Genomic DNA, 26,904 nt, shown 5'->3' with positions numbered 1-26,904 from the left:
ATATGACCCAAAATAATGAAACTACTTGGACCACATACCCGTCCCGCTCTGTGTCCCGTCGCCAGTTCACGCCCCAACCCGTCCTCACCCTAGCTGGGACAATACGGGGAGGATTAAAGCATGTCTGAGCAGGACAGGTCAGCGTAGGATGGGTGGCCATCGTAAACGTTCTCTTCTGTGATGCTCGTCTTGTCCCGTGTCGTACCGCACGGAGAGGACGAAACCGGACAGGGCAACTGAACGAAAGGGGTGTTGCAGAAACGGACCTGTTAGGATTCTGCCCTGTCTCGTGGATGGCCTGTCCCACCCAATATCAGCCCGGCCTGTCCTGCCGAAGATTCCAGATTGCGCAAAAAATGTCATCTCCGTTCTTGGCAAAACAATCACCACCGCCGCCATCCCGAACGGCAGTGTCTTTAGGAAGATGAGCACGTCTGAGGGGCTCCGCGCCTTCACGTTAATCAGAGACAGGGCGGACCCAGAGGGGGGAGGGGGAGGGAATGTAACCACGGTCCTCCTTTGAGCCTCGAAGTGGCCGATATATTTCCCAAAGGGTGCACAGTCGGCCAAACAGACGCGGTTTTTAACACAAATCATGACACAATTCGACATCTTTGAGCTTTCAGGCAACCCACAACAGTTGCAAGCAAAAGTGAAGGGCCAGCGAATAGACAAAACCATTCTTCGCTGATTGAGAGGGTGGCGATTGGGGTAGTTTACGAGTCACGACGCTGTGCAGAGGCCTTACGTTGGTTTCAGGGCCCCATTGTATCCAACTGCCGAGGCGATCCAATTGTTAGGAGCCTTGCGCTGCTGCTTGGGCTCTTCCTGTTGGCGTGCCGGGGCACCCTTGTCTATCAGGAGCCCTCCGCGGTTCTTTCCAGAAGTCCGAAAGATTTTATACGCTGTAGTCGGGGCCTCATGTGTTGACCTACCGGGATGTTCTCAGTTGCTCAGGGGCCCTTCACATTGGTCTCGGTTGACCTACTGACGCACTCACGATAAGCTCATGGGCCCTCTTCACTGGTCTAGTGCCCTTCCAATTCTCTGGCACTCGCTCAGGGCCCTGCGCTCCTGTCGGGGGCCCACCTGTTAACCTGACTGCTCACGCTCTGTCGTTCGGGGCGCTCCAAATTGGTGTTTGGGTACTCCCTATTTGAATAGAGGGCCTTGCACACTTGTCACGGCTCCAACCTGCTCTCAGACACACCGGATTGTTCGGGTTCCCTTTACTTTTGGTTTTCAATATTTGAATAAAGGTCCCTTCGCTTCTGTCGGGGCATCTGATAACCTGCTTGGTTATCTCCATCCTTCAGGGACCCTCCATCTGGGTCTTAGGTACTTTTTACCTGAATGAAGGGCCGTACGGTCCTGCCGTGACCCCTGTTGATAAACTGCTTGGGCACACTCGATCGTTCGAAGGTCTCGATCGTGCACTGGGCCCTGAGTACTTCTTATTTGAATAGAGGGCCCTACGCTCTTGTCGGTGACCCCACCGGTTCGCGTGCTCTGGCATATTCGATCCCTACAGGGCCATCCATGTTGTGTCCTGGGTACCTCGTATTTGAATGGATGGCCCTTTGTAGTTTGTTGAAGTCGGGCCCTACCTATTAAGCTTCTTGGGCCAGTGGCGGATCCAATAGGGACAGCATGCTCCAAAATCCTCGCGACGCTCTACTTGTCCGGGCAGGCTGCATGCCTCAGCCACGAGTGGACCGAGAGGCTCCCTGGGGGTGGGGAGGGACCTGCATTCACATACCCGGATCCAGAGGGCCCCCCGACCGGGCGCCCAGCGTCCACCCCGCAGAGGGGTCCCCTGCGCGAAGCTAACGCTCAGCGGTTGCTCCACCCCAATGCGCATGTAGGCCTGCCCCACTGTTTCTCATTCTCCTTCATCCCATAGCCCTAAAATAATATTTTCTGGTCGGAAGGGCTTTAATAAAAAGAAACAGCAACAGCCAATCGTGACTGAAATTTGCACAGCTGGTTCATTCAACATGTTCGCGGGTGTGTAGCTTAGAAACTCGGAGGGTTTAAATTTTAAGAAGTGCAAGGCTGTGAACTGCACCGAATGAGCCTTAATAGCTACTTCAGCTGAAACACTCCCTTTAATTTGAAATGGGAATATATGCATCCGCAGCAAAACGAGTCTAAATCTACCAAATATTAATCAGTCTTTATATAACATCAAAGTTGTGGAAATCCGGAGATAAATCAGCATCAGGGAAGACTGCGTCAGCCTTTTCGGGCAAGATCGCTCACCGGTTTAAGAAAGTGACACCCTACCCCACGGCATATTTTGAAGTGCAGCACCCAGTGGCCCGCCGCGCATTAAAGTCTCAGTTTCAGTGACGTCACGTTAACGTTACGCGAAGATGAAGCGTGAATCACCGGACGGTTTTGCCCCTCGACCTTGGTATGAGGCAGCCCAGCCCGCGTCAGTCTGGTCGCCTGGGTCAAGGGCGTGTGGTAGGGGTACAGTAGCCCGTGTGGGGGCACCCAGCGGGCTCCGGGAAGAATTGTGGCTGACAGCTGTTAACCGCATTTGAAAGGTAAGTGGCTATGCGACCGATCGGTCAGTTGTAACAGCAGATGGTATGACAGAAAGTCGGATGTCACGAGTGGAACACCGAGCCTTACGGGCAAGGCTAATTGCTAATCGCACTGCTAAGGCTGGTCTGCTGGTGTCTGAAAACCTAAACTAGAATTGCGCTGCCATGAGACATGGGTATAGGTAGGCGTGTTACAGGCACCTCATGTTACAAAAGAGGATTGCACATAAGTTGCCTCGCCTATGCCAGTAAAGGTAGATAATCATGCAATTGGTGCATATACACTTTTACCCTCAAACTTAAACGATTTCTATAGATTACACGGAAGCACTCCAGGGGTGGAACATGCCTCACCCACAAGCACCATTGCTCTAATGGTGTAATCTGTGTACAATTCCTCAGTGGGAATGACCTTTTAAGGAAAGTATGTAAAAGAACAACCTAACCAACCTAACCATACCTAACCCAGTGAACATAACCTAACTTAACCCGACATAAACTAGCCTGTCATCAGCCTGACTAAACTTCCCACCCAGTCCCCTGCAACCCTTTGTCTCATTAGTGGCTATGCCATTAGTGTGACAGAACAGCATTTGACTGACACTGGCCATTACTATTGTAATTATTATTTCCTAAAGGTAAGATGATCAGGTGTCCCAAGAAGGTTCTCATTTTGTTATTATTTATGGTGTATGGTGTGGTTATAACATAAGTCCATGAACAGTTTAAAATTACAGTGCAAGGTACCAAAGTGAACAATGACATAGACATGTGCTTGGATTTCAGGAGTTGAATTAGAACTTCATAGAGTTTCATGCAAATGGAACTCTGGGATCTTGTTTCAGCTTCAGGATCATTTCTAACTCCCATATTTAAACCTGGCAAAGTGCAAGGATGGGAAAGGGACATTATGAGTAGGCCAGTCCTAAAGCATATACCAAGGTCTTGCTCTCAAAAGATTCAGCCATCCATTTGCCTAGAAATGTTGATTAAATGATCATTTTATCATAAGCAATATTAATGTAAAACAGGTTTGTTTTGAGCTCAAGGCCTTCTAACATTCTAACATAATGATCTGTTTTTGTTGTCAAATGCAACAATCAGGCTATAATTAGGTAACTGCAGTAGTACCAGGCATTTTGCTGCCCACATACAGCTATGCTACTTTGATCTGATATATGGGTCACTGTGAAACTGATTACCTTACAGGTTGTATGGCATGCAGGGTCTCTTGTTTGAAGCCTGTGATGCTCTATGTTTTGCTGTGGAGAGTGTGGCATGTGAATGAGTAATATTTGCAACATGTGAATGAACACAATGTTAGCTGCTGCTATAGATTGCAGCTAGGGACCTCCAGGCCCCAGTCATTTATATGAATATGTGTGTGTGTTCAAGCTCTCTGAGTTCATGAGTCATGTATGTTACTGTACACCAAGATTTAGGACAACAGAAGTAGCAGTGTGTGGTGCTGGATTAGTATTCCCAGTTCTTATATGACAGACAATTCTGCCATCAAAAGTCAAAAACATGTAACTAGCAATTTCATAATTGTTCAGGAGGATGTTTTTGTTTGGATGTTTCAGGATGTTTTTTGACATGGGAAGACAGTATTGAAACCTAATGGTAGTCAAAGTAAAAAAGGCGTATCTGGGCAAAAACGCATATCTGATAATATACATGTTTCTGTCAGTTGTAAAAAGGGCCTCAGCAACATCTCTTATCTCGGCAAAAACAATGCCAGTGAATTGTTCTTCTCCTATGCACTTGCTAAGGATCATATGGGCGATTGAACAGCTCCACGGTAACAGAGAAGGGTGTCTCCAATTCTCATTCATAAGTAATTCAGGGATGGGGAACGTCTCTGTACAAATGAAGCATTTGCTGGATGTAGAGCATCAGACATGGTGACAAGTGTACCCATTGTGCATGAAAGAATGGCGGTAGGTTCTTAATGATAAATAACCACGGTCAAGACCCATGGTATAAACATACCGAAGCTCGGTTCACGGTCTTTATTAAAAAACGATCCTAGAGAGCATCGCTCATTCCCATTCTATCCATCTGCCTGTGTTTTGAACGAAAAAGACTGCAACGCACGTGTATGGCCGCAGCACCTCCGCTGTGAAGATGCGCGTATTTGCAGGATTTGGAAACATCTTGAAGAAACAAACATTTTCCTATGGCAAAAACGCATAACTGCTCAATTTACAACGGCTCCCAATGGCAAAAACGCGTCACTTCGCAGATACGCGCTTTTGACACAGTAATGTCGCTGATCGTCGGTGACAAAATCGCGTATGTAAACGGATACGCGTTTTTGACTCGGAAAACGGAGCGCATGGAAACCATTTAGGCTAGCGTTTCACAGATACGTGTCAGTTACTCGTTTCTGTCCTTGGAAAACCTTACAGGCACTACTCATACGCGAATCTACCAACCTTATATCCCTTTTTAATTATTTTTAAAATAATGAACATGCTCATTTTACTTGATCAAAATGTGCGCCTCGTCGAGACGAATTAAATGATACTAATAACTCCATTTCGATGAACATGTTAGTTACGTGTTTATGACTTTGGACGGCAGAATTGTTAAGAATACAAAATTGTTCCATGCCTTGCTGCTCCATGTATTTTGATGTCCTTTCCAAATCTTATAAGGGAGGTTAAGAGCATATGGAAGGAGCAGAATTGGCTTTGTCACTGTGTTTCATAAGCTGTTGTCGCATAGTTGACATATTTTGATTCATTGATATGCTGGAAAACTTATGACCTTTTCTTACTTTTCATTTTCAGTTGTAGCTTTTGTGAAAGTATCTATATATTGAAATGCGCATTAAGTCTCAGGGTGAAAAATAGGCATATTATCACTGTACTGTCCAAAATCATACTGTCCTGATGGCATAGTTGGTCAGATACTGGTCTTTCACTTACAGTAGGCTAAAATACTGTGATGAATTCAGGCTTTACTTTTTTAGCTGTATATATATATATATATATATATATATATATATATATAATATCTGTGTTGTGTGTGTGTGTGTGTTGTGTGTGGTGTGTGTGTGTGTGTGTGGTGTGGGGGGGTGTGTGTGCGGTGCGTGTGCTGTGCGTGTGCGTGTGCGTGTGCGTGTGCGTGTGCGTGCGTGTGCGTGGGCGTGCGTGTGCGGTGCGTGTGTGTGTGTGTGTGTGCGTGTGTGTGTGTGCGCGCGTGTGTGTGTGTGTCCATTTGAATCTGACAATACTGGAAATCATACAAAAAGTCTCTGATATTGGGGGTAAGGATCTTCTCACCAAACACAGACCTGGCTTGAGTCTTGTCACATGTCACATTCAGTGTCAGCCTGCTTTGTGCACCCAAAATACATTACAAAACAGGCAAACAAACTGCAGTGCTGCTGTTCACTCCCCATGCTAACCAGCGTGTACCCCGCTCCAGGAGAAGGTGGGTGACCAATAGTGCCACACGGGTCCTGTCGGCCGGCCGCCATGGCGGCACGTGCGCTCAAGCCTGTCGACGTGTATGAGATCGCCACGGAGATCGGCCGCGAGTTCGAGACGATCATCGACACGTTCGGCGCCGGCGCGCTCACCAGCCTGGTGCCCAAGGTGATCCAGGCGCTGGAGCAGCTGGAGCGGCTGTCGCTGCAGCGCGAGCAGGAGGGCGCTGCGCTTCATGAGCTGCGCAAGACTGTGGAGCGGCTGGAGGCCGAGAAGGCCGAGCGCGCCGCCGAGCGGCGCCGCTTCGAGAAGGTGGGTGCCGAGGCAGCCAGAGACGCTCCGGGGGGGGGGGGGGAGGGGAGGGGAGGGGAGGGGAGGGGAGGGGAGGGGAGGGAGGGGAGGGGGGAGGAGGACGCTGGACGGCGTAGAGGTCTGCGGGGCGATGCGAACGACGGGACGGCGGGGAGCGGCTTGTTTCTTGCCATGCTAAAGTTTTGGTTGTTGTGGGTGGTGTGGTGGCTCAGGGCTTGAGGGGACAAATTACATTTTAGCATCACTCCCAGCGTACATTTTAGGAACATGATACCAAGCGCACCTGTATAATTGTTTGCAGTTTGGCACTTCAGAGTGGCAAGTTTGCTTTTTGAGGCATATTGAAGTTATGAATGCAGCATTGAAAATACTTTTTATTATTTTCGAGCATAAAAGTTCTTTGTCAAGAGCACATCTTGGCACCAGTGCTTGCGCTTCCTGACGTCGCTGCTCTGGCTGCAGTATATTGTGGCCGTCAGTTGTTCTCAGCTGGAAGTCTGGTTGGGGCCTTTTATCATGCCCGTAGTGTTGGTATACGCCATAGCTCCTGTGCGTTTGTTTGGCCATCGCGGTCGCTGGCACCCCGTTAAAGGGACGCGATGACGTGCGTTGCATTCCCCTGTATTTTTTTTTAATGGGTGCACCTACAGCTGGCTGCTCGTGCGGTCCATGTCACGAGCTCGCGATCACTCGGCACGCATGGAAAGTGATGAGGTCTATGTTCGTGCGTTCTGATGTGTGTTTTGGTGAGCAGCTAACAGCGTGGTCGCGCTCGGCGTTTGTGGAAATATCCCGAATGTGCATGCGAATCACCGAAAAGACCATAGACTCAAGAACGCACGGGACTCGCCCAAAATAAACGTACCTCACATGGGCGGTAATTTGACCAGCATATGCCTCATCACCATCCTCGGATGTGATGAGATCCGGGACAAGAAGTGCCAGGCGATTATTTCCCACCGTGGCACCAATCCGTTATGCGTATCGTCGCATGTCATTTTTATCGTCAGAAACAAACGATTTCTGTGCTTGATAGCAGAAGCGCCAGATGTTAGACACCAACCCGCACTTGCTTTTTTCCTAGCCGAACCAAACGTAACTTGGCGGAGCCTAACTTAACTTCCGTTCAGCTTCCACTTTGTGGTGCAGCCGTGATCTCGTGACAGCCGTGACTCCACGCCCTGCATGCATGGCTGGTCTTCGCGCTGTGATGCCCTCTGACAGGACTGACGCGACAGATGCCCTGAGCCCACCCCTGGCTGCTGCGTGGACAGCTTGCGGCCTTGTTTTGTTTGGCGCCATGTTGAGCTGTGCGCACCAGGATCGGCGCGCCATTTTGCGTAACTCCATCGGAAATGTACCTCTGGCTTCCGTCGCGCCCTCGTGTGTGACGAATCGTGGGCGACTGTGGCAACACGTGTGCTGAGCAATCAGTGTGGGAGGGGGTGAGGGGAAGGCACAGGTGGAGCCGTTGTGATTTCCACCCGTTTGTGCCCCAACTCCCTCGTCGTTGGCCTCCATGATCCGCTGGTTCCCTGATGGTTTGTGTGCTCTGCACCCCATGGCGACCACGTGCTCGTATCACTCCTCATGTAAAATGATGCAGAATGACCCCAGCTCGCCACAAACGCCAAGGGGTGCCGATAATAAAGTGGGTAACGCGTCTGCGTTAACTACTGCGCATCTGAGGAACCAGAGGTATGGGTTTCGGTTTCCCGTAGTGCCTGACCTTCCTGCCTGGGTTAGAGGCAAGTGTCACCATACAGCCTCAGCAGCTGAGTGCGTCGTAAAGTCCTAATGATACAAACACGCCTCATACGCCAGGTAGCAAAAGATGAAGTCACAGCCTGACTCATTGACAGCGGTAATGTGCGCTTCATCAATATGATTTCAAGGTTTTTTCGAGTAGTGACCCACGTAACTCTATCAACCGCAGCGTCGCCGGCTATTTGACAATGCATACTTGAGAATTGCGGTCATTGGCGCCACGATTTCTCGGGAAGGTTGCAGAGCGAGAAGCGAAAACAAAGCAGGAAGTGGGCTCGAACCCCAGACCTCGCGGCCTGAAATGTGTTGCCGTCAGTTGGCCGTGAGTCGGCCGGTGGTAGGTACAGCGCGTTCAGAGCTGGAGTAGGTCGGCGACCTGGACGCCCGCGGCGCTGTGCCGCGGACACAGCCTCGATGGTGTCACTGACCGCGTGTTTCGCCGCACCCAGGAGCTGGAGGAGTTTGAGGAGCGGACGCGCGAGGAGACGCAGAAGCTGGTTACCATGGTGACGGATCTGCAGACGGAGAACCGGAGGATGGTGGAGCGGCGCGAGGCGGAGAGGAACGGCGACGCGCCCGAACAGACCAGTGCGTAACGCTCGATGTTGCTGGGCCAGGCCAGTGCGCCATGCTCTGCCGATTCGCACGGACCAGACCAGCGAGCAGTGCTCTGCTGGTTGGTGGGAACCAGACCATTACATGACCCGTCACCGATGCGTTCCGATGAGACGCCTAGCGCACCTGCTGATTGGGAAACAGATCAGACAGTGGCTAATGTACCGCTGGTCGACATGGACACGACTGGCATGGACCTTCGCCTGAGCATTGGTGAATGTCCGCTGCCTGCGCACCTGACCTTACGAAAGCGGAGGCAGTGGACTATAGCTTAGCAACACACACTGCTGCGTTAGTCGTTCACTTACATGACATGGTCGTCGGATGCACGTGATGGAATGCGTCAGATGTATTAGCATGGGTTCCCGTAGCTGTGCGCTCGGTTTAAAGCATGCACACGGCCTTCGTCGCATTCATTGGTCGGCACGATGACGTGTAGGCCATCGTTCGTATCCATGGCTTTCTTACCAGACTGTGGTGACTGAATGTACACTCCTTGCCAGGGCCGGAAGCCGACGAATCAGAGACCGACCTGAAGGTTCTGATGAGCCTCAAGGCCGTCATTGATCGCCAGAAGGAGGACCTGTCCGTCAAGGACGCCCAGCTGCACGAGCAGAACTCCCAGGTGGAGAAGGTAGGACTGCGTCGCCGGGGCACCGGCCTTCCCCGCAACGCCGGCGCTACCGGCCGGCCGGCGCTCGGCGTGGCGAGGAGCGGGCTGGACCTAGCGCCAGCCGGCTGGACCTAGCGGCAGCCCGGCTGGACCTAGTGGCGGCCCGGCTGGACCTATCGGCAGCCTGGCTGGACCTAGCGGCAGCCCGGCTGGACCTAGCGGCAGCCCGGCTGGACCTAGCGGCAGCCCGGCTGGACCTAGCGGCAGCCCTGCTGGACCTAGTGGCGGCCCGGCTGGACCTATCGGCAGCCTGGCTTGAGCCTAGCGGGACAGCCCTGGCTGGACCTAGCGGCAGCCCCCGGGCTGGAACCCTAGCGGGCAGCCCGGCTGGACCTAGCGGCAGCCCGGCTGGACCTAGCGGCAGCCTGACTGGACCTAGCGGCAGCCCGGCTGGACCTAGCGGCAGGCCCGGGCTGGACCTAGCGGCAGCCCGGCTTGACCTAGCGGCAGCCCCGGGCTGGACCTAGCGGCAGCCCGGCTGGACCTATCGGCAGCCTGGCTGGGCCTAGCGGCAGCCCCGGGCTGGACCCAGCGGCAGCCCGGCTGGACCTAGCGGCAGCCCGGCTGGACCTAGCGGCGGCCCGGCTGGACCTAGCGGCAGCCCGGCTGGACCTAGCGGCAGCCCCGGGCTGGACCCAGCGGCAGCCCGGCTTAACCTAGCGGCAGCCTGGGCTGGCGGACAGCATGCGGACCCAGACACGGCCGGTGCGCCACTTTGGCCGGCTGCGGGGACTCCGGCTTTATTCTGCTTAGGTGGGGCACGGGGAAAGGGCTGTTGCGGGAGGGGGAGGGAGGGAGCTGGCGGGTTGTGGTATTCACGACCAGTGAGTTCTGCGACAGGCGCACTATTGCCCGTACAACGCACGTTCATCTTAGATTTTGACCCATGTTCTTTAACGCGGCTGTCTGGGCGACAGAGCTGTACATAGAACTCTTGCTTAAGCTTGGCTACATGTTTTTGTGAAGGGAACGCGATGCACGTCGTCGCGTGGATTAGCTCAGCAGATACTACGTCGGGTATTTCGGAGAAGGCACGCGGCATGGATGCCTTTGACGACTGAAAGCTGCGTGGTAGCACATGTAAAATGTACCAAATGTATGGTTGAACCCACACAAACGCAATTAAGTCATTTTTTGGAATTATTTGTGTGCTAAATGTTATCTTGGTGAAATGTGCTAAATGTATAATTGAACCCACACAAACGCAATTAATCCATTTTTGGCATTATTCGTGTGTGAAATGTTATTTTGGCAATGAGTTCATGAACTCGTTCTTAACTCACCCATACAAATGATTCATGCCATGGCGTGGCCTTGCGCCGTTTAATGCGCCACAACGATTCCCTTTGGGATGCGTCGTGCGCGTATCCAATTAAATCGCGATTGACAGTAGTGGCCTACCTTCTAAATTTTGAACTAGAAAATAGTTTGGCGAATTCCACGAATTGTTGTCATATTTACTGTTGTGTGGTCAAAATCACAATTAGGCATTCGAATGGAAGGGAAATTATCACTTCAGTTCACCCAGCATCTTGCACCGACCAAGAGTGGTCATATAGCCGAAGAGTCTCGCTGATGTCTATGTGATGTCGATTACCTTGAAGTTCAGCCACAGTTGTGCGAGAAGTAAAGCTGGCTACGGGAGTCGGCTGGAGTATCGCCGGGATCAGAGTCAGCACACATCACGGCCCGCTGCGTGAGGGCTCGCCCCGGCACCTGGGTGGTCGGAGCCGTGGAACCAGTTTGCCCCGTCAGATAGTCAGGCAGTGCCGGGTGTAGTGGATGTGCCGTGCCGTGACACGTGACACGGACGTCCGGTGGCGGAGTGTTATGGGTTTGGGTGAACGCGCCGCTTTAGGTCGGACTGGAATTCAGTGCAGGTATTGCGTCCCGAACCCGTTGCGTCCGCCGCTCGCTGAGAGCAGAGACTGGCGCTCTAACCACCGTGCCACAGGGACTGGGATCATATCTCTGATCGATGTAATCAGAGCTTGAGTGCAGAGACTGGCGCTCCAACCACAGTGCCCTAGGGACGGGGATTATATCTCTGATCGGTGTAATCAGAGCTTGAGTGCAGAGAGCAGCTATCACGCGCATTTGCGGCCATAGCGGAGGAAATCCAAGCCCTCTTATAAAGCTTCAGAATCCCTCTGGTAAAGAGGCCAGGCTGCCTTGCTGACGTCAGAGCAGCACTGTCATCGATTGCAGCGTGGCGGCTCAGACGCCATGCTCAGCAGCGGGGGGACGGAGATTAAGCAGCACGCGCCGATTGACCTTACGCTGTCGTAACCTTAAGCATGGATACTTTTGTCCAGCAATGTGATAAAGTAGGCGATTAAAGCTTGTCATGCCTTTTCAAGCTTAACGTGGCCAATTTTGCACAAATGTAATTTTTCGTGAACTTGTACGTCTGTAAAGACACCCTTGGTATGAGATTTCACCAAAATGACTTTTAAATGAATGTTTCACATTTGAAGATATTCCAAGCATCAGATATGACGGCGAAGCATGCTCGCTTATAACTATTGGTGTTTTTAAGTGAAAAAACTGCCCCAAATAGCACGATTTTCTGTTAAGTAAAAATGCGCCTCAATGCGTCATTGTTTTTTTACGTCATCACATATTGCACAACACTGATTGAGAGCCAGTTGATGGTCGTTACGTCTTGAAATCGTGCTCACGAACGCCAGACATAAACGGCTCGACCATTACATTTTTCTCGGCCTTGGTCGCTGCATGGCTTATGGAATAGCAGGATTTAATGACGTTATTATTACGTTATGAATGCCAGGGTGACTTTGAAATACTCTCCCCAATATACCTTTGTTTACCAATATACCAATATGCCTTTCCCCATTTCGCGAGTGTGTATCTCAGAAACTAGCGGTACTTAGGTCTTAAGAAGGGCAGGATTGTGAACAGCACCGAAAGCTCTTCAGGCCTGGCCATTTCAGTTCAAAACCCCATATAATTTTGGAATACACTCCCTTTAAATAAATCTGGAACTGTCGCTCTGACGCAACCGAAATCTTGAAAATGTTTTGGTGGCTGTTGTAACGACAAGGACACATTTTGCGTCAAGATCCAAATGGTGAGATCCAAATTATGAATGGTAGCTGTACTTCTAGGCGGTTACTTAATCCTTTCACGTTGTCATGTATTTACTGCGGAGCATTCCATACGTTTAGCTTAAGATTTGATTCGCGTCTGTGGGTTACAAGCTGCACGATAAAAACGAAGATGCGGCAATGACGCAAACACGTCAAGAGCTTGAGAAAGGCCCACAAAGTCAACCATACCGCTCTTTTGACATTGGTCAAGTTGAGACATGAACACAGCACGGTTCCGGGAGGTCATAACGGCCGGCGGCAGGTGGTTCCAGCACGAGGCTGGCCGATATGAAAACACCCTACGCGACATAGACGGCCGTAAAGGGGGCATCTCCAAAGCGGCGGCCAGCTGCCGAACTCGTGATGCGCTCACTCACAGCGGTCCGAGGGTGAACAGCGACCGGACCGCCACCGAGGCACGGGAGTCATTTCGGGCCCTGAAGGCGCCAGTGCGGACGCGGCGCGTAGCGAGGTCACTCATGCTGCGCCAGCCATGTGACCTCACGACCGTTGAAATATAATTTTGACCCTGCGCTTCCGAGGCGATCCTGGCCGCGAAATTCACGAATTTTTGCACCTGGCCCAGACAGCAGGCGGCGGCCCCGCCCCAGGCTGAGAGGCAGTACAGGATATGGGTGAAACATGGGCCTGGATAATGAGTTTGCGAGCTGCGGGCAAGAAATGGTGACGAATCTTTGTAGACAAGACAGGATGGAGTTGCACTTTTTGACTAATTTGGATATGTGCCCCTCCTTGGATAGGGTATGAGCGATAGTCACCGCTATCATCTTCACGAACGGTGAGGCGGCTAATTTTAAGCTGGAGATGTTAAGATGGAAGGATGAGGGTTTTTGATGGCCTGGGCGTGCCGACTAGAAGAAGCGTGATCTTGATGAAGCTCATCTTCAGAGAATTAGCAGTGAAGCCAGATTGGAGGACAGGGATGGTTTCCTCCTGTCGGGATTTTAGGGTGGACAAGTGGTCGGGGTGGGCGGAGTCGAGGAGGTGGGTATCGTCGGCGTATGAAACCAGACGCCCGTGAGACAGGTCGCATGGAAGGTCGTTCGTGATAATGCTGAAGAGCATTGGGCCCAACGGGAACCCCTGAGGGACACGGCAGGGCAAGGGAAGGGATAGTGAACCACCTGTCACCACCTGCCGCCGTCCATCAAGGTAACTTTGAAACCATCGAGGATCGATGCCGTGTCACTGCGGCCTGGTCGGGTGGACGTCGCGGTTAAGGATGTCGAGAGTTCGACTTAGGCATACCTGGGTGACGATGACGACATGTCCAGAGTCGATCCGATGCGTCATCCATTCCATGGTGTTGACCATGGCGTCTCCCTCCCCCCCCCCCCCCCCGAGTAGTACGTGAACATGAATGCACATGACCACGAGCCTCGCGCTGGGTGCTTCGGCTGCTCTGCTGATATCGACGTCAAAAATACATTTTTTGTGGTCATGACAACGATATGCTCGTACAGTGACCGAAAACAAATTGCTGTTGACCGACATCACTGATTTGTGTCGATCGTTCTGTTGCATCGGGGAGAGCGTTCAGGTATTGGCTGGCAGCGCGGGTTTTCTCTCGTCAGTGCCCGTGTGTGTTCTGTGTAGTTACAGTCGGACATGGACCGCCTGAAGAAGCAGGTGCGGGAGCAGAAGCGGCGACAGCGCGTCGCCTCCGGGCAGCAGCGCCAGCTCAACGAGGAGCGGACACTGTTGGAGGTCGAGCTTACCGACGTCCGCCGACAGATGACAGGACTGCGTCAGCAGCTTGGCACCGCTCAGAAGGAAAACCTGGATCTGTCTCAATCTGTGGTGAGATGTTATTCCGTGAACGGTTAATGCTGCCACCGGTACATAAATGCGTAGAATCGGAACAGTGTGACGTGTTAATCTGGTTATTTGGTGTGCGGAGCTTTGAAAGAGGAACAGCTGGCGTGCATGCTCGTGTGGTCCGCCTGGGCTCGTGGCGGCTCCTGCTAACTGGACAGCTAGACATGAGTTTGCGGCTGGGCTGGACTGCGCAGGCCCTGTGGCCCGTCGCAGAGGCCGGTGGCAGCCGCCGTGTGCGCGCGCGGGTGACCTCTGGCCGCGCGCCTGTCGTGAACGCTGCCGCGGCCGTCGCAGGACACGAGCCAGCAGAACAAGGTGGTGTACGACCGGGACGACCCGGCTCGGCCGCGCTTCACGTTCAGCGAGCTGCGCGACATCCTTAACGAGCGCAACGAGCTGAAGGCGCGCCTCTCGGACCTGCAGGACGAGCTGACCCTGTACCGGCCCTCCGCGCTGGACACGTGGGTACCACTGTCTGACCCTGTACCGGCCCTCCACGCTGAACACGTGGGTACCACTGTCTGACCCTGTACCGGCCCTTCACGCTGGACACGTGGGTACCACTGTCTGACCCTGTACCGGCCCTCCACGCTGAACACGTGGGTACCACTGTCTGTCACTGCACCGACCCTCCGCGCTGGACACGTGGGTTCCACTGTCTGACCCTGTACCGGCCCTCCACACTGAACACGTGGGTACCACTGTCTGACCCTGTACCGGCCCTCCGCGCTGGACACGTGGGTACCACTGTCTGACCCTGTACCGGCCCTCCGCGCTGGACACGTGGGTACCACTGTCTGACCCCGTACTGCCCCTCCGCGCCGGACACGTGGGTACCACTGTCTGACCCTGCACAGACCCTCCGCACTGGACACAGGGAGCTTCAGACCAGCTCAGGTAGCTCGGGGTCAGGGGCTCACCATGACCGTGATGTGGCGAGGCGGGCCCACGGATCCGCCGGACCAGTGGCTGACGCGTCCCTGGCGGCGGCAGGTCGAAGAGCTCCATCCTGTGTCCGCCCAGCGACGACCTGGATAGCTTCTCCAGCTCGGACCTCAGCTCGCCGCCATCGCTGCAGAACGAGCTCGACCAGCAAAAGTCAGTGCTGTCGTGTGGTCGTGGTGGTCTGAGGTACCGCTGGGCTGGGAGTCAACCAAGAGACGCTCGCGGCAGGGCGCACGTGTCGGACTGTTAGCGACTGCTCGAATCGCGCGTTTGACTGAGTGTATCGTTAGAAGTATCACTGTTTTGGACTTGTTGGTGTCATTGGGTTTACAAACAACTATTTACATTGCACAAGAGCGTTTTCGCTTGACGGGACAGGGGGAGACTTCGTGTGGCGGGCTGAGTATCAGTTCTGTAAAGCACCACGATCTCCCTGTCTATTTATATAGGAGCTGCTGTCCCATTTCACACCTGTCCCCGGCCATGTGCCCTTGGGCACGGATAGTGCTCCCAGTGTTGCGCGGGCGGTCAGTTTCGGGCCGAGCCAGTACCGCCGGCCCTCGTGCGCGGCCGTCCGGCCTGAGCGAGCGCCGGTGCGTCCACCTGCAGGGTGAGCGAGGAGGACCTGCCGGTGCACGGGCCGCTGCCGCAGGACCCGGACGACGCGCCCTGGAAACGCTCCGAGTCGGGAATCCGCCGTCTGTGAGTATTCTGAGCAGTTGGCGGGCAGCGAGCGGCGCGCCGCACCCGGCCGCGCCGCTCAGGGCGGCGCCGGAGGCACTGCGGCCCCTGGCGTACAGACCGGACCGACCGCCGGTGGTCTTGGGTCCAGATCCTGGGGGGTGGGGTTCGGCCCGCCCTGGCGGACGGACCGGACCAGCCGTGGGTGGTCTTGGATCCGGGTCCTGGGCGGGTGGGCTCGGCCTGCCCTGGCGGACGGACCGGACCGGCCGCCGGTGGTCTTAGGTCCGGGTCCCGGGCGGCTGGGTTCGGCCTGCCAACCCCGGCAGCTACTCGTGATCATGTGACTGCAGAAGATGCTGCGAGTCGGCACAGGGGCGACGCGTTGCGCAGACTGCTTGGAGCTCTCAGCGGGCCCGTGTAGAAAGTAGCTGGACTGTCGTTTGGTACCAGCCGCTGGCGTCGGTCCCCTGCGGGGTTCCCATGCGGTGACTGAGCTCTGTATGGGGCGCGCGCATGCATCGTGCACGCCGTGTGATGCAGAGTGTCCTTGCATTGCCCCTGTGTCGGGACGGGGCGGCCTATCCGGCCCCCCGCCTGCAAGCAATATCAGACAGTACCACCACCTTCGCTTGCCACCATGCGACCGTCGTTTCTGTTGTGTCGATACGGAGGGTTGGAAATAACGGGAACTGCCAACCAATCCATGCATATTCCCACGACTACACGAGGCTTAGGCTGTCGTGGTACCCTGTCCCCCTGTGTAAAATACCCTGTCCCCTTCCCCAAACAGTGTGACAGGCATGCGGACTACGGTTTGGTCTAATGGCGGATTTTGTTGCCATCATCTCACGGGCCGCGATGGCAGGTGTGAAGCGGGTCGGACGCGAAATAACCTATGTCGGCGACGTGCCCCTAAGCCCAAATAACTGCCACGACCGGGGTCAAGGCGCTAAGAAACGACAACCTTTTCGAGCACATCTCAAGCAGGCTGCTCACCTGGTGTCGGGTACCCAAACGTTTCACTGTCACATCGGCTTCAAATAGGATGTCATTCCGCAACATCAAAACAATTTGGGAACCTATTAAACCTGTCGTAGTTGCCTTGGAGAACACAAGTGCCAAGGAGTGACCGAAATCTTGGAGAAATAAGGATTTGGGGTAGATCAGGTCAGCTATATTGGCTCATCCCCCCACCCACCGATTTTAGAAAGTGCCACCCTTGGCTCTGCTAGTGGAGTCGTACCACGTTTGCCTCACACCCGTCCCGTCGAAGAGAGTGCGTTACGGGGAGGCCGTCTGCGCCCGCTTGTACTGAGGGAAGTCTCTGCGTGATCACACCGTTCAGTCTGCTGCGTAGGAGTGTTTCTGCACCTACGTGGCGTGCTTCGTTTGAACCGCTGAGCAGCTCTGCGTCCATGTGTACATACATTCACCCTGTCGGAACTGCTGAATAGCGCTTCTCCCCGCTGATAGGTCCACTCTTCGAACGTTTAAGGATTATTTCTCCATGTGGAGTTGTCTCGTTTATCCTCCTATGTAGACACGTCCCGCGCGTGGTGGTAGACACTCTTCGTCATGTGCAGTCATACGTGTTATGCTTCTTCAGGTGGTACTGTGCGTGGAACGCTCAACGTCGTGTTTTCCCCAATTTTTCAGTCCAAATATTGCAGATATTTGCCGGTTAGCTACCCGAAGCCCTAACCTCAAAATAGCTCGCCCAAGCTGTGTATTTCCCTCGCTCGCAAGTCACCAGCATCACGTGACATAAGACTGTTGAAGCTTGAAGGTACCCGGCCTTCTAAAACCGTTAACGGGTGAAAGATGTAGGCTGCGCCATGCTCACCTGGCTCGTCCAGTATTTTTATTTTTGCTGAGTTTTGTTTGCACTGTAACACTTCTGCAAAGTTTAAACATTAAGAAATCACGCGCCCGTTTACGGAGTTTCCGAGGAATGCTATCTGAATATTCAGAAAAGACAAATATTTGTTTGCTGTTCTGTGACGTTTCATGGCCACTGTTATGAAGTTTTTCAGGGCGTCAACCGGCGTTAGATTGGTCAGTAGATTGGTCAGTAGAACATTGCCTCAGGTGTCTAATGCGCTCTTGTAGCCCCATAAAGGAGACGCAAATGTCATTATTTGGTAGCGGCGAAGTCGTCAGCGTTATGTTGTAAATGAGTGGGCCACCATGTGGCAGGATAGAAAACGGCAGCGTGTAACGTGATGACTTTGTCGATATAAAGCATTAGTCAGAATTCAGGGTGTGGGTCGATCGTTGTGAAAAAACTGAACCATGTCACCGGCATGCGAGCGTGCCTTGGTCAAATCCATTTCGCTTCAATAAATTGCTTGATTATGCGCGCTTGAAGGGCGGTCGCCATTCATGGAATTTGGTTGCATTTCTGCTGTTTGTGTGTAACTGTTTTTCCGTGACATGTTGTTTTGCGTAAATAACGAAAGCAGCAGAGACAGGCGCAAAGCACTACCGTAGGAACCGCGTCCAAGTTGTTTGGGGAAGGGGGACAGAGCATGGCCCTACGGTGCCTACTCTAGTTTGCACCACACGTGGGAGGCTTCCGTAATGCATGAGCTGCGCTGCATTTTTCATTCGATATAGCTACGAAGCGCTCACGACATCCCAATCAAAACTGCGCGCGGTCGGAACGTCCGCCGGCCAATAACGGTATTGGACACGGACGCGTGCCGATGTGCGTTGGGCTACGATTGGCGATTTTTCGGTCGGCACAATCGTCGACCAATCACAGTACCCGACGGTGGTGTCTTTGGACTGTAATTGGCAGCTGCTCTGTCGATACGGCTTGTAGCCAATCATACCGCACGACCTTGAGGCTCATGTGTTGCCGGGGTGTGATTGGTCGCACATTGGCCGGCCGTCGTTCGTCGCCTCGCTGTGATTGGTTACGGCCCGGCCTCAGACCAATCCCAGCGCCGGACATTGCTCCGACCGTCGTACCATCGAGCTGTGATTGGTGGCGGCCGTTGGACCGAGCGTCGCAGGTCGGCGTTGGCCGTTTGCCATTGGGAGGTATAGGACAAAAAGTCACAAGGAAAGCAAGTCGAAAGGAAAAGCAAAATATCAAAGGGTAAAATGTCCATGAGGACAAAAGTCAAATGCAAAAAGGGCTTAAAGACAATAAGTCCAAGATACAAAAAGTCAAAGGGCAAAAGGTCAAAAGGATGAAAGTCGAATGCAAACAGTCAAACAGCCAAAAAGTCAGAAGCGATAAAGGTCAAATAGTCTAAACAGAATGAAAGTAAAAAAAGCCAGATAACAAAGCGTTGAAACGGATACACGTAAGATGGACATTAGCCAAACAGGCTATAAAAATCATCTTTTCTGGCTTTCACAGGGTTTCAAACCCACCAAGGGCCTCTGGTCAGGTGTTCGCGGGGAGGGGAAAAAGGGGATGAAGCGCGCCCTCCTCAGCCAGTGGAACAAGCCATTTATCGGCTTTGTGACTGTGCGAAAGGAGCATAGACTGTGTCCCACATTTGATCGAAAAAGGGCCCTCTCGTATGATGGTAAGGACAGCGGCGTAGTTTCTCAAAATGAATGTGTGGTGGGGTACAGTAAAAAAAATGGCCCAGGCTACTCCACAATATGCCAACAAATAGGTTTCTCCCCAGGTTTGGCCCACTTTGTTCCCAAAGTTCGAGAAACTGAAGACCAGGCCGGGGGGGGGGGGGCGATGTGAGGCTTTTAGCTTGTCTGCTTCAGATCCATTCAACCATAGGAAACCATGGTGATAAAAGAGCATTCCCGCAACGAGCGGTGTCACGTATTTTGGAATGGGGGAAAACTTTTTCAGGTGGTTTCGGGCCCTCTAGACAAAAGGGAGCCTCCTCGTAGAAGAACTTCCTGGGCGAGGCTATCTAATGGGTCTCCTGAGCTGGCGGAAAGAAGACAAGGGAACCTGCGTACCAGTTGTATCACCATTTTGTGTTTTAACTCCTCAGAAATGTGCCATGTTTCTCCCTAATTTCGAGAAAGTGCGTTTTGCATTTCTCGGTCATTTGGAGTTTGGGAAGGCATATGCAACACAATTTGTTAGGTTACTGAGATGATGAAAGTACAAAAAACAGCAATTTTATACATACGGTACGCAGGTACTAACATTGTAAAGGCTATCTTGTCAAAAGTTTTAAAAATCGCAATGGTATGAGCAGGCACTGAGATGGAATTAGCTACGCAGTTTTGCATTCACTCTGTGAGTCGATACATTAAGTAAAGAAGACTCAGGAAAATTCACGACTTGATGCAGAAAGGGTCTCATGAACAGGAATTTGGGTCTACTAGTGCCATGATGGGGTGGGTAGCTGCCCTCTTGCCCCTCCCTGCTGTGCCATCCCTGACCACACCAGCAACTAAAGGGCCCCTGCAGGCGTGCAAGGGGCGATACTGAAATATAAAGGAGACCTAGCCTGAAAGTAAATGAAACGCAGAGGCGTCGTGGCTTTCCTGAGACCTTTGAGTGTCCGGAATGTGAACTGAAAGTGCCCCTCGCAATGGACGAGGTTTTTGTTAGCTTATTTGCTTGAGGGCTTCCAGATACCTCTTTCATGTTGACTTGGATTTAGACTCGTCTTTTTCCCCTTTTTACTGTAAGTGGAGGAAGTGGGGGACGATTGGGAAGACTTATTCGAGCGGTCTCTATCCCTTTTGGCTTTTACCCCACGTGACGTTTTACATTTGACTTTTATATGTTGACTTTTTAGCATTGGGCTTGTCCTTATGGCTTTTTGCCGTCTGTCTTTTTATCCATTTAACTTGTAACCCTTTTAACGCTGCCTATTGGACTTTTTGCGTTTAATTTTTCTCTTTTGACATCTTGTCATTTAACTTCATTTCATTTGGCTTTTTATCCTTTGACTTCCCGGCTTTTGACTTTTTGTCCGGTGACCGTCATTGGACGATGTGATGGCTGGACGGCTGGCTCGCGAGCGAACTGGAGCGTGCCGAGCGGCGCTGTGACGGTCGCGCGCCCGCGCCGGTGTTGCAGCATCATGCGCCAGGTACGCCGCGCGCTGGAGTCGACCCAGGCGGTCGCTGATCGGCTGCCGTTCGCGTGAGAGGTCAGCCGCGCGCCCGCCCGCGGGCGTCGTGCCGTTGCCAGTGTGTGCAACCGCCTGCTCGGCCGTCCCGGCGGCCGGTGCCCGCCGCGGCGCGTCGATGTGACCGCCGCCGATCGGGCCGGCGCGCTCAGCCGCCTCCGTTCCCTCCCGGAGATCGCTGGAGCGCGGCTGGTAGCTTCGCGCAGCCGGTGCTTGATGTGGGCATGGCACAATTGGTTGTGTTGTATCTCTTTCCGCTCGTCTCTTTTAAGTTACACATCTTTCTCGTATTATTGCACCATCGTTGAATTGCAAATATGATGCGTTTTGTTCGTTGCGTTGTCCAGGAAGTTACGGTTAGGCAGTGCCTTGCCGGTGAGGTGGTTTATGCTAGGCGAACTTATGGCGTCCAAAGCCGACTGTGGTAAAGCGGTAGATTGTAGCGTTTCTCGCCCACTTAAAACACCACATATACAGCTCACAGCGAAAACTGTAGAAGCGCGGGGGAATACCTGGTCTGAGGATGGTCTTCTGTCCCGAACCCCCTGCTGCATACCTGTCCTCGGTGTCGACGGCAATCGGGTCTTGTCCTGTGTCTCTCTGCCGGGCCTCTCCTCCCTCGCTCCGGGCCCTTACCGTGCCCGTCCCGCTGCCCTGACCTCGCGGCCGCTGCAGGTGGTCGTCACTGGGCGGCCGGCTGGAGGATGTGACGCGCCGCGCCCGCTGGCAGGCGGCCGCCGGCCGGGCGCGCGCCGTCGGCCAGGCGCGCGCCGACTCGCTCCAGCTGGGGTGGGTCGTCCGGGGCGGCCAGTCCGGGTACTTCTGACGGTGCTGGGTACCGCTGTGGGGTCGGTGCGCTCGAGCGCTGGTTCGGCAGTAGTGAACATGTGTATGCACGAGCTGGTATGGCGATGGACCGTCGAGTTCAGGGGGTTCCAACGTGTGTATGCACGAGTTGGTATGGCGGTGGACTGTCGGGTTCAGAGGGTTCCAGTGTGGGTTCAGTGAACCCGTTTACGCGTCCCGGCCGACTCTGGCGCGGGTTCGGACGGTACAAGTCTGGATTCGGACGGTACAGGTGTGGATTCGGACGGTACAGGCGTGGGTTCAGACGGTACGGGTGCTGGTTCGTGCGGTGCAGGTCTGCGGTGTGGGCCGTGCGGCGCCGGTCTGTGGCAGAGGGCGACGCTCGGAATGATCAGGAACCAGCTAAGTGTCGGTTTTAAATCTCCTGCCACATCGGCAGTAACGTCTGACTCGTGATAAGGATATGTTGCTTTTGGGGAAAGTAATCGCTGCCCGGTGCAGCTAGGCGCACGAATGAAGGAATGAATAGGAGGGAGAGGAATGCATGAATGAGTGAAGGAATTAGGTACCTGAAACGAAGGGAAAGTATTGATTTATTTCCGGTTTTGCGCATGCCTTTATGCTGAGTTCTTTCTGTATTTTACACATTTGTTTTAGCTGTCGGTGTTCAGTGTCGCACGCATACAAACAGCATTCGCACCCCTGGCTGCGCAGGCTTTTAATGCGTCTGTTTGCATTCAATCTGCTCGAACAGCATCTCATTTCTCTATATGCCTCAATAGTATTGCATTTATTCTTGCTTATTCAATGTGATTTAGTATCCGTAACCCTGAAAATAACAGCTGGATTGTGTGGCATCTAGTCTTTACTGGTGTGCGTTGCCGTACAGCTGCTGTAAGAACCCGTGCTTGAATCGCATATGTACAGCAGACAGCAGTCGACAACTCGGACCACACATCTGACTTAGCCTCTCCCCCTAGTCGATTGGGAGGGCTACGTTACCACCGGGGTGGGGCCGCTGTCGGCGCGCGCGCGCGCGCGCTCGAAGCCAGGCCACTGACGCGCGCTGCCCGTCCTGTTGCAGCTTCCGCCGTCTATTCGGCGGCGAGAGCCAGCCGCGGCGCACCAGCGTGCCGCGCGCGCTCTCGCTCTCGCCCGGTCCTGCCGTCGGAGGGCCGCCCGGTGCCATCACCGGCCCGGGCCGGCCGCCACTGACACGGCCCGTACCCTGGCCAGGCCAGCGGCCCGGTCTCCGGCGCGTGCAGGCCACTCGCCGGGCCGGGCGTGGACAGTGGGCAGCTGTTTTTACTGAACCAGATGATCATGACGTGTGGTGATCGCCACGAGAAGCTATGATCTATATGCGACCGTGTGCGAGATATTTATTTTAGTCAGTGTGTTAGAACGCGTCAGTTTCGCAACATTTCGGTGCTAGTGCAGAGGCTTTGCCTTGTGTGTGCATTCGCGCGATAAACGAGGCCATTAAGTGTCAAAGCGCAGCATTAGCTTTAGCTGCTCGCGTCGGTAGTTTTAGTCCACATGTATTAGTCAATCGATCGTTTGACGCTATAGACCTTTGCTATTTCCTGTACCAGCACGCCCCGTGAGTTGCAATCCTGACCAAGCGTGTACGCCTGTGTTCATCCACGCGCCATGTTTGCTATTCAGTCGCCTTCGGTCGCACGGAAGTGTGCTCTTTATATTGAGCTGTGATGTCGATCTGAACCCACTTAGCGCCGTCGCCAAGCATTGCTAGTCTGCAGTTGCAAAGCATTGCTAGTCTGCATTGCTAGTCTGGTCTGCAAAAACAGACCAGACGCAAGCGGGGTCGGTTGGTCCTGCTCGTTCGGCTGCATATCTGCCTGCGGCCCCTGCCGCCGGCGATCCGTGCGTGCGTGTGTGTGTGTGTGTGTGTGTGTGTGTGTGCGTGCGTGCGTGCGTGCGTGCGTGCGTGCGTACGTGCGTGTGTGTTTGTCGAGCTGGTCGGCCCACCCCACGCTGTCAGTGCCAGTTGGCTTTGCTAGGTTGTAGCGGTAGTCGGCTAGATCTGTTGTTCGTGTCTCGCGTGTTGCGCGGACGTCGGTCCCGAACGTAGCGTAGTTGTGGGCCGCCCGCCGGCGAGGAGGCGAGCGAGGTAGGGTGCCACGCTACGGCCGTGGCCGCGACAGGCTAGAAGACCGCCGCCGCTGCCACCGGCGTAGACGGACCTCCTCGGGTGCCGCGGTGGGTGCCATAGTTTTTCTCTGGCGCATTTGTGAGCGCCGAGCCGTGCTGGCGCCATTGTCAACAACAGAATGCTTCTGTGGCTCCGCCGTGATTACCGGCCATTATCTGGCGCCACCGGGAGCGCCAGTTATTCTTTAGCGCCGCCGGGAGCGCCAGTTATTCCCTGGCGCTGCTGCGAGGACTGGCTCTGTGAGCACGTTGGTTACTCTCTGGCGCCTCGGTAAGCACCTGAGTTACTTTATAGTGACGCCACGAGGAGCACCGGAGCCGCTCTGTAGCGTCACCGCGGTGAGCGCCAGAGCCACACGGTGAGTTTGCTGTGGTCGCCCGAGGCGGTGTGGCCGTCGTCCCCGGTTGTGCGCCGCGTGGAGCCAACTATCGCGGCCTCGAGAACGGCCATCAGTCGCCAAAACGCATTCCCCGCAATGCGCTGTGGATACGTTTGTGAATGTGATCTGTGGTAGGTCGCGTACCTGGGTAATGAGTGGTGTACTAGTCTATGCATGCAGCTCTGTTAACACGTGCATGATTTATTTACACCCGCGTTGGTTTATTAACAATGCCCCGCCCGCTGTTGTAACGGCACTATGCGCAGCTGTTGCATTGCTTTACCTACATGTACCACATGCGTATCCTGCATATCAAGTAAGATATCTCAGTTCCAGCAGGCCACCTCTTTTGAAATGGGGGGGGGGGGGAGGGAGACTGGGATGACTGAAGCGCGTCAGAGTCGCTGAGAACACGATGATCGGGTGTGGTCGCAGCCGCCCCTCGCTGAGAACACGGCGTTAGCGTGTGGTCGCAGCCGCCCCTCGCTGAGAACACGGCGTTAGCGTGTGGTCGCAGCCGCCCGTCGCTGAGAACACGGCAATCGGGAGTGGTCGCGGTCGCCCTTCGCGAACTTCACGTGGTGGAATGACCTCTGTGGGTGTGAGGGGGTGTCGAAGTTGGCGCGCAATCTGTAGCTCCCAACCTGGCAGAGATACGCGCATGTCGTGGGGCGCGGTAGAACCTTAACGGATAAGATTTCCTTTGCCCAATCCATCCGCTGCTTATTGTGCTAAATATATCAAGATGTATTCAGGAGGGCACGTGCCCTCGTCCCCTGCCAAACTGTGATGCATTAAGTTGTACGTGAATGAATGCTGACGCAAACTGGGATAAACACGTTCAAATAAATGTGATGTAAACACGTGATGCTATACGCCATGCGAGAAGCTGGGCGCTCCACAGGCGCGATAAAATGAGTTTTTCAATTTCAAATTTGGAGTGTTTCTCTTTGTTGCGAAATCCAGCTTGCACCCCGCCTTTTCCACCCGCCGCCCATGAAAAGTCAATCGGGTATCCATCCGACAGCACTTTGCTGTCACTTTGGTTCTAAATAGGCAATGAAAGAAAGTTCATAGCCCTTCACATCAGTTTCCTTTGTGTTGAAAAGCGCTGAGGTAGTGTGAATGGAGCTAAGCCTGGCTAAAAGTACAGTATGTTACAATGTATTGTGTGTTGAAGTATCTCCCTAACATTTCGTACATGCCTTCCTTATACTTTTACCCAACGCCGTAGTTTCCCCAAATCTGTACCCAACGCGGCCCGTTGCCTATTTCATATGGGTACCCACGGGTTTACCCAAGGCTTGCAGTCCTCTAGGGCTCCGCGTGCGCGCATCTCTGGCAGCTTGAGAAGCACGTACGACATGCGCTAAGCGTCTGCACTCCTGGCGTCCACACGCTGGAGTCCCTCCAGCTCAAGTTGCGCATTACAACGATGTGAAAGATGCCAGTACCACAGAGGCAACGGAAAGTCCGAAGGTTCGTGGCCGATTGCCATTTTTGGTTGGTTATTTCTTACCTCTCAACGCCCATCAGGGTCAATATTCAATGTTCGTTTGGGAGGTTCAGCCCCCCCCCCCCCCTTCCCACGCCCTGTTTCCCGCGTCCCTGCGTCACCAAAGCGGTTAGCATTGTAGGATTGAGGTAGCGATACGGGTCCATTGTCAACAGCGGCGTCCCAAAACCCCGCGATCTGTCCCGTCACGCCATTGCCCCTGAAGCGGCTGTTGATGTGGCGCTTATTGACTTGTCTCCAGTAAGTGGGGACTCGGGGTTAATATATTTTTGTATTTTTGCATTTTAACCACAACGATTACGGGAAGAAGGGCTTACGTCATGCCAATGCCTATGTCATCTTTCGTTCAAAATGAGGTGGCGCCGATGAGGCGTACCGAAGCATTTTACCTTCACTCGCGTGCCTCGGCTCGCTACACATTTCACGTGGTGATCCGTGATTGATTCACCACCGAACGGGGCCAACAGTGAGCATACGCGCAATGAGCACAAGTAAGCCTCTGCAGTTCTCATGACGTCCCTTGTTTTCGAGAGGTGTGCATGGGGTGGCGGCTGAATGTTGTCCCGTGTCAATGTTCGCCAGTGATGCGGCCATGTCCGTCTGCCCTGCTTCCGTTTGGTCGTTGTTGTCGCCAACGTCACTGTACCCTGCCTCCGATTGGTCGCTTTGTCTGGCGACGTCAGTCCTAGTTGACCTTCGGCCAGTCACCGCCTGGTGGTGTGCAGCCTACCCTGCCTCCGATTGGCAGGTGTCTCGAGTGACGTTAACCTGTCCCTCTCCCGATTGGTCGCGGTGACTACGGTGATAAGCATGCCCTGCCTATCGGTCGCTGTGACTCATAGCATCGCCAAGCTCGAACCCAATCCTCACCTTCGACTGGTTGCCCGAGATGCGCCCATCACTGCGAACGCCAGTTGGTCGGCCCGCTTTGCCCGCACCCCAACTGCCGCCTGATTGTCAGCATCTTTAATATACACATATAACATTGTGTCTGTCTGTCTGCTCCGAACACGCGTGGAG

At 53.7% G+C, this 26,904-nt stretch overlaps 1 protein-coding gene across 3 annotated transcripts; it reads left to right on the top strand.

Annotated features, from left to right (window-relative positions):
- Positions 1-2,457: 2,457 nt before the first annotated feature.
- On the top strand, positions 2,458-26,849 carry LOC119109439 (RILP-like protein homolog). Of its 3 annotated transcripts, none has more exons than XM_037233056.1 (10): positions 2,458-2,552; positions 5,988-6,301; positions 8,518-8,656; positions 9,187-9,317; positions 14,084-14,287; positions 14,600-14,766; positions 15,299-15,403; positions 15,860-15,952; positions 20,955-20,967; positions 22,898-26,849. In XM_037233056.1, exons 2-10 carry the CDS (start codon positions 6,038-6,040, stop codon positions 23,123-23,125), a joined length of 1,344 nt encoding a protein of 447 aa, XP_037088951.1. In that variant the 5' UTR covers positions 2,458-2,552; positions 5,988-6,037; the 3' UTR covers positions 23,126-26,849. The 3 variants fall into 3 exon arrangements, with proteins under 3 accessions (XP_037088951.1, XP_037088952.1, XP_037088950.1); XM_037233057.1 differs by having other exon boundaries at positions 20,955-21,027; positions 22,898-22,929; XM_037233055.1 differs by lacking the exon at positions 20,955-20,967.
- Positions 26,850-26,904: the final 55 nt, after the last annotated feature.

Source organism: Pollicipes pollicipes, unplaced genomic scaffold (genome assembly GCF_011947565.3).
Source record: "Pollicipes pollicipes isolate AB1234 unplaced genomic scaffold, Ppol_2.1 Scaffold_7231;HRSCAF=8579_pilon_pilon_pilon, whole genome shotgun sequence".
Classification (NCBI taxonomy): domain Eukaryota; kingdom Metazoa; phylum Arthropoda; class Thecostraca; order Pollicipedomorpha; family Pollicipedidae; genus Pollicipes; species Pollicipes pollicipes.
This window is presented reverse-complemented; position numbering and strand designations above follow the sequence as displayed.

Coding starts and splice junctions, on each gene's coding strand:
- LOC119109439 (XM_037233055.1), top strand. CDS start 6,038: ATGGCGGCACGTGCGCTCAAGCCTGTCGACGTGTATGAGATCGCCACG. Junction 8,657..9,186: donor CGACGCGCCCGAACAGACCA/GTGCGTAACGCT, acceptor ACTCCTTGCCAG/GGCCGGAAGCCGACGAATCA. Junction 9,318..14,083: donor AGAACTCCCAGGTGGAGAAG/GTAGGACTGCGT, acceptor TGTTCTGTGTAG/TTACAGTCGGACATGGACCG.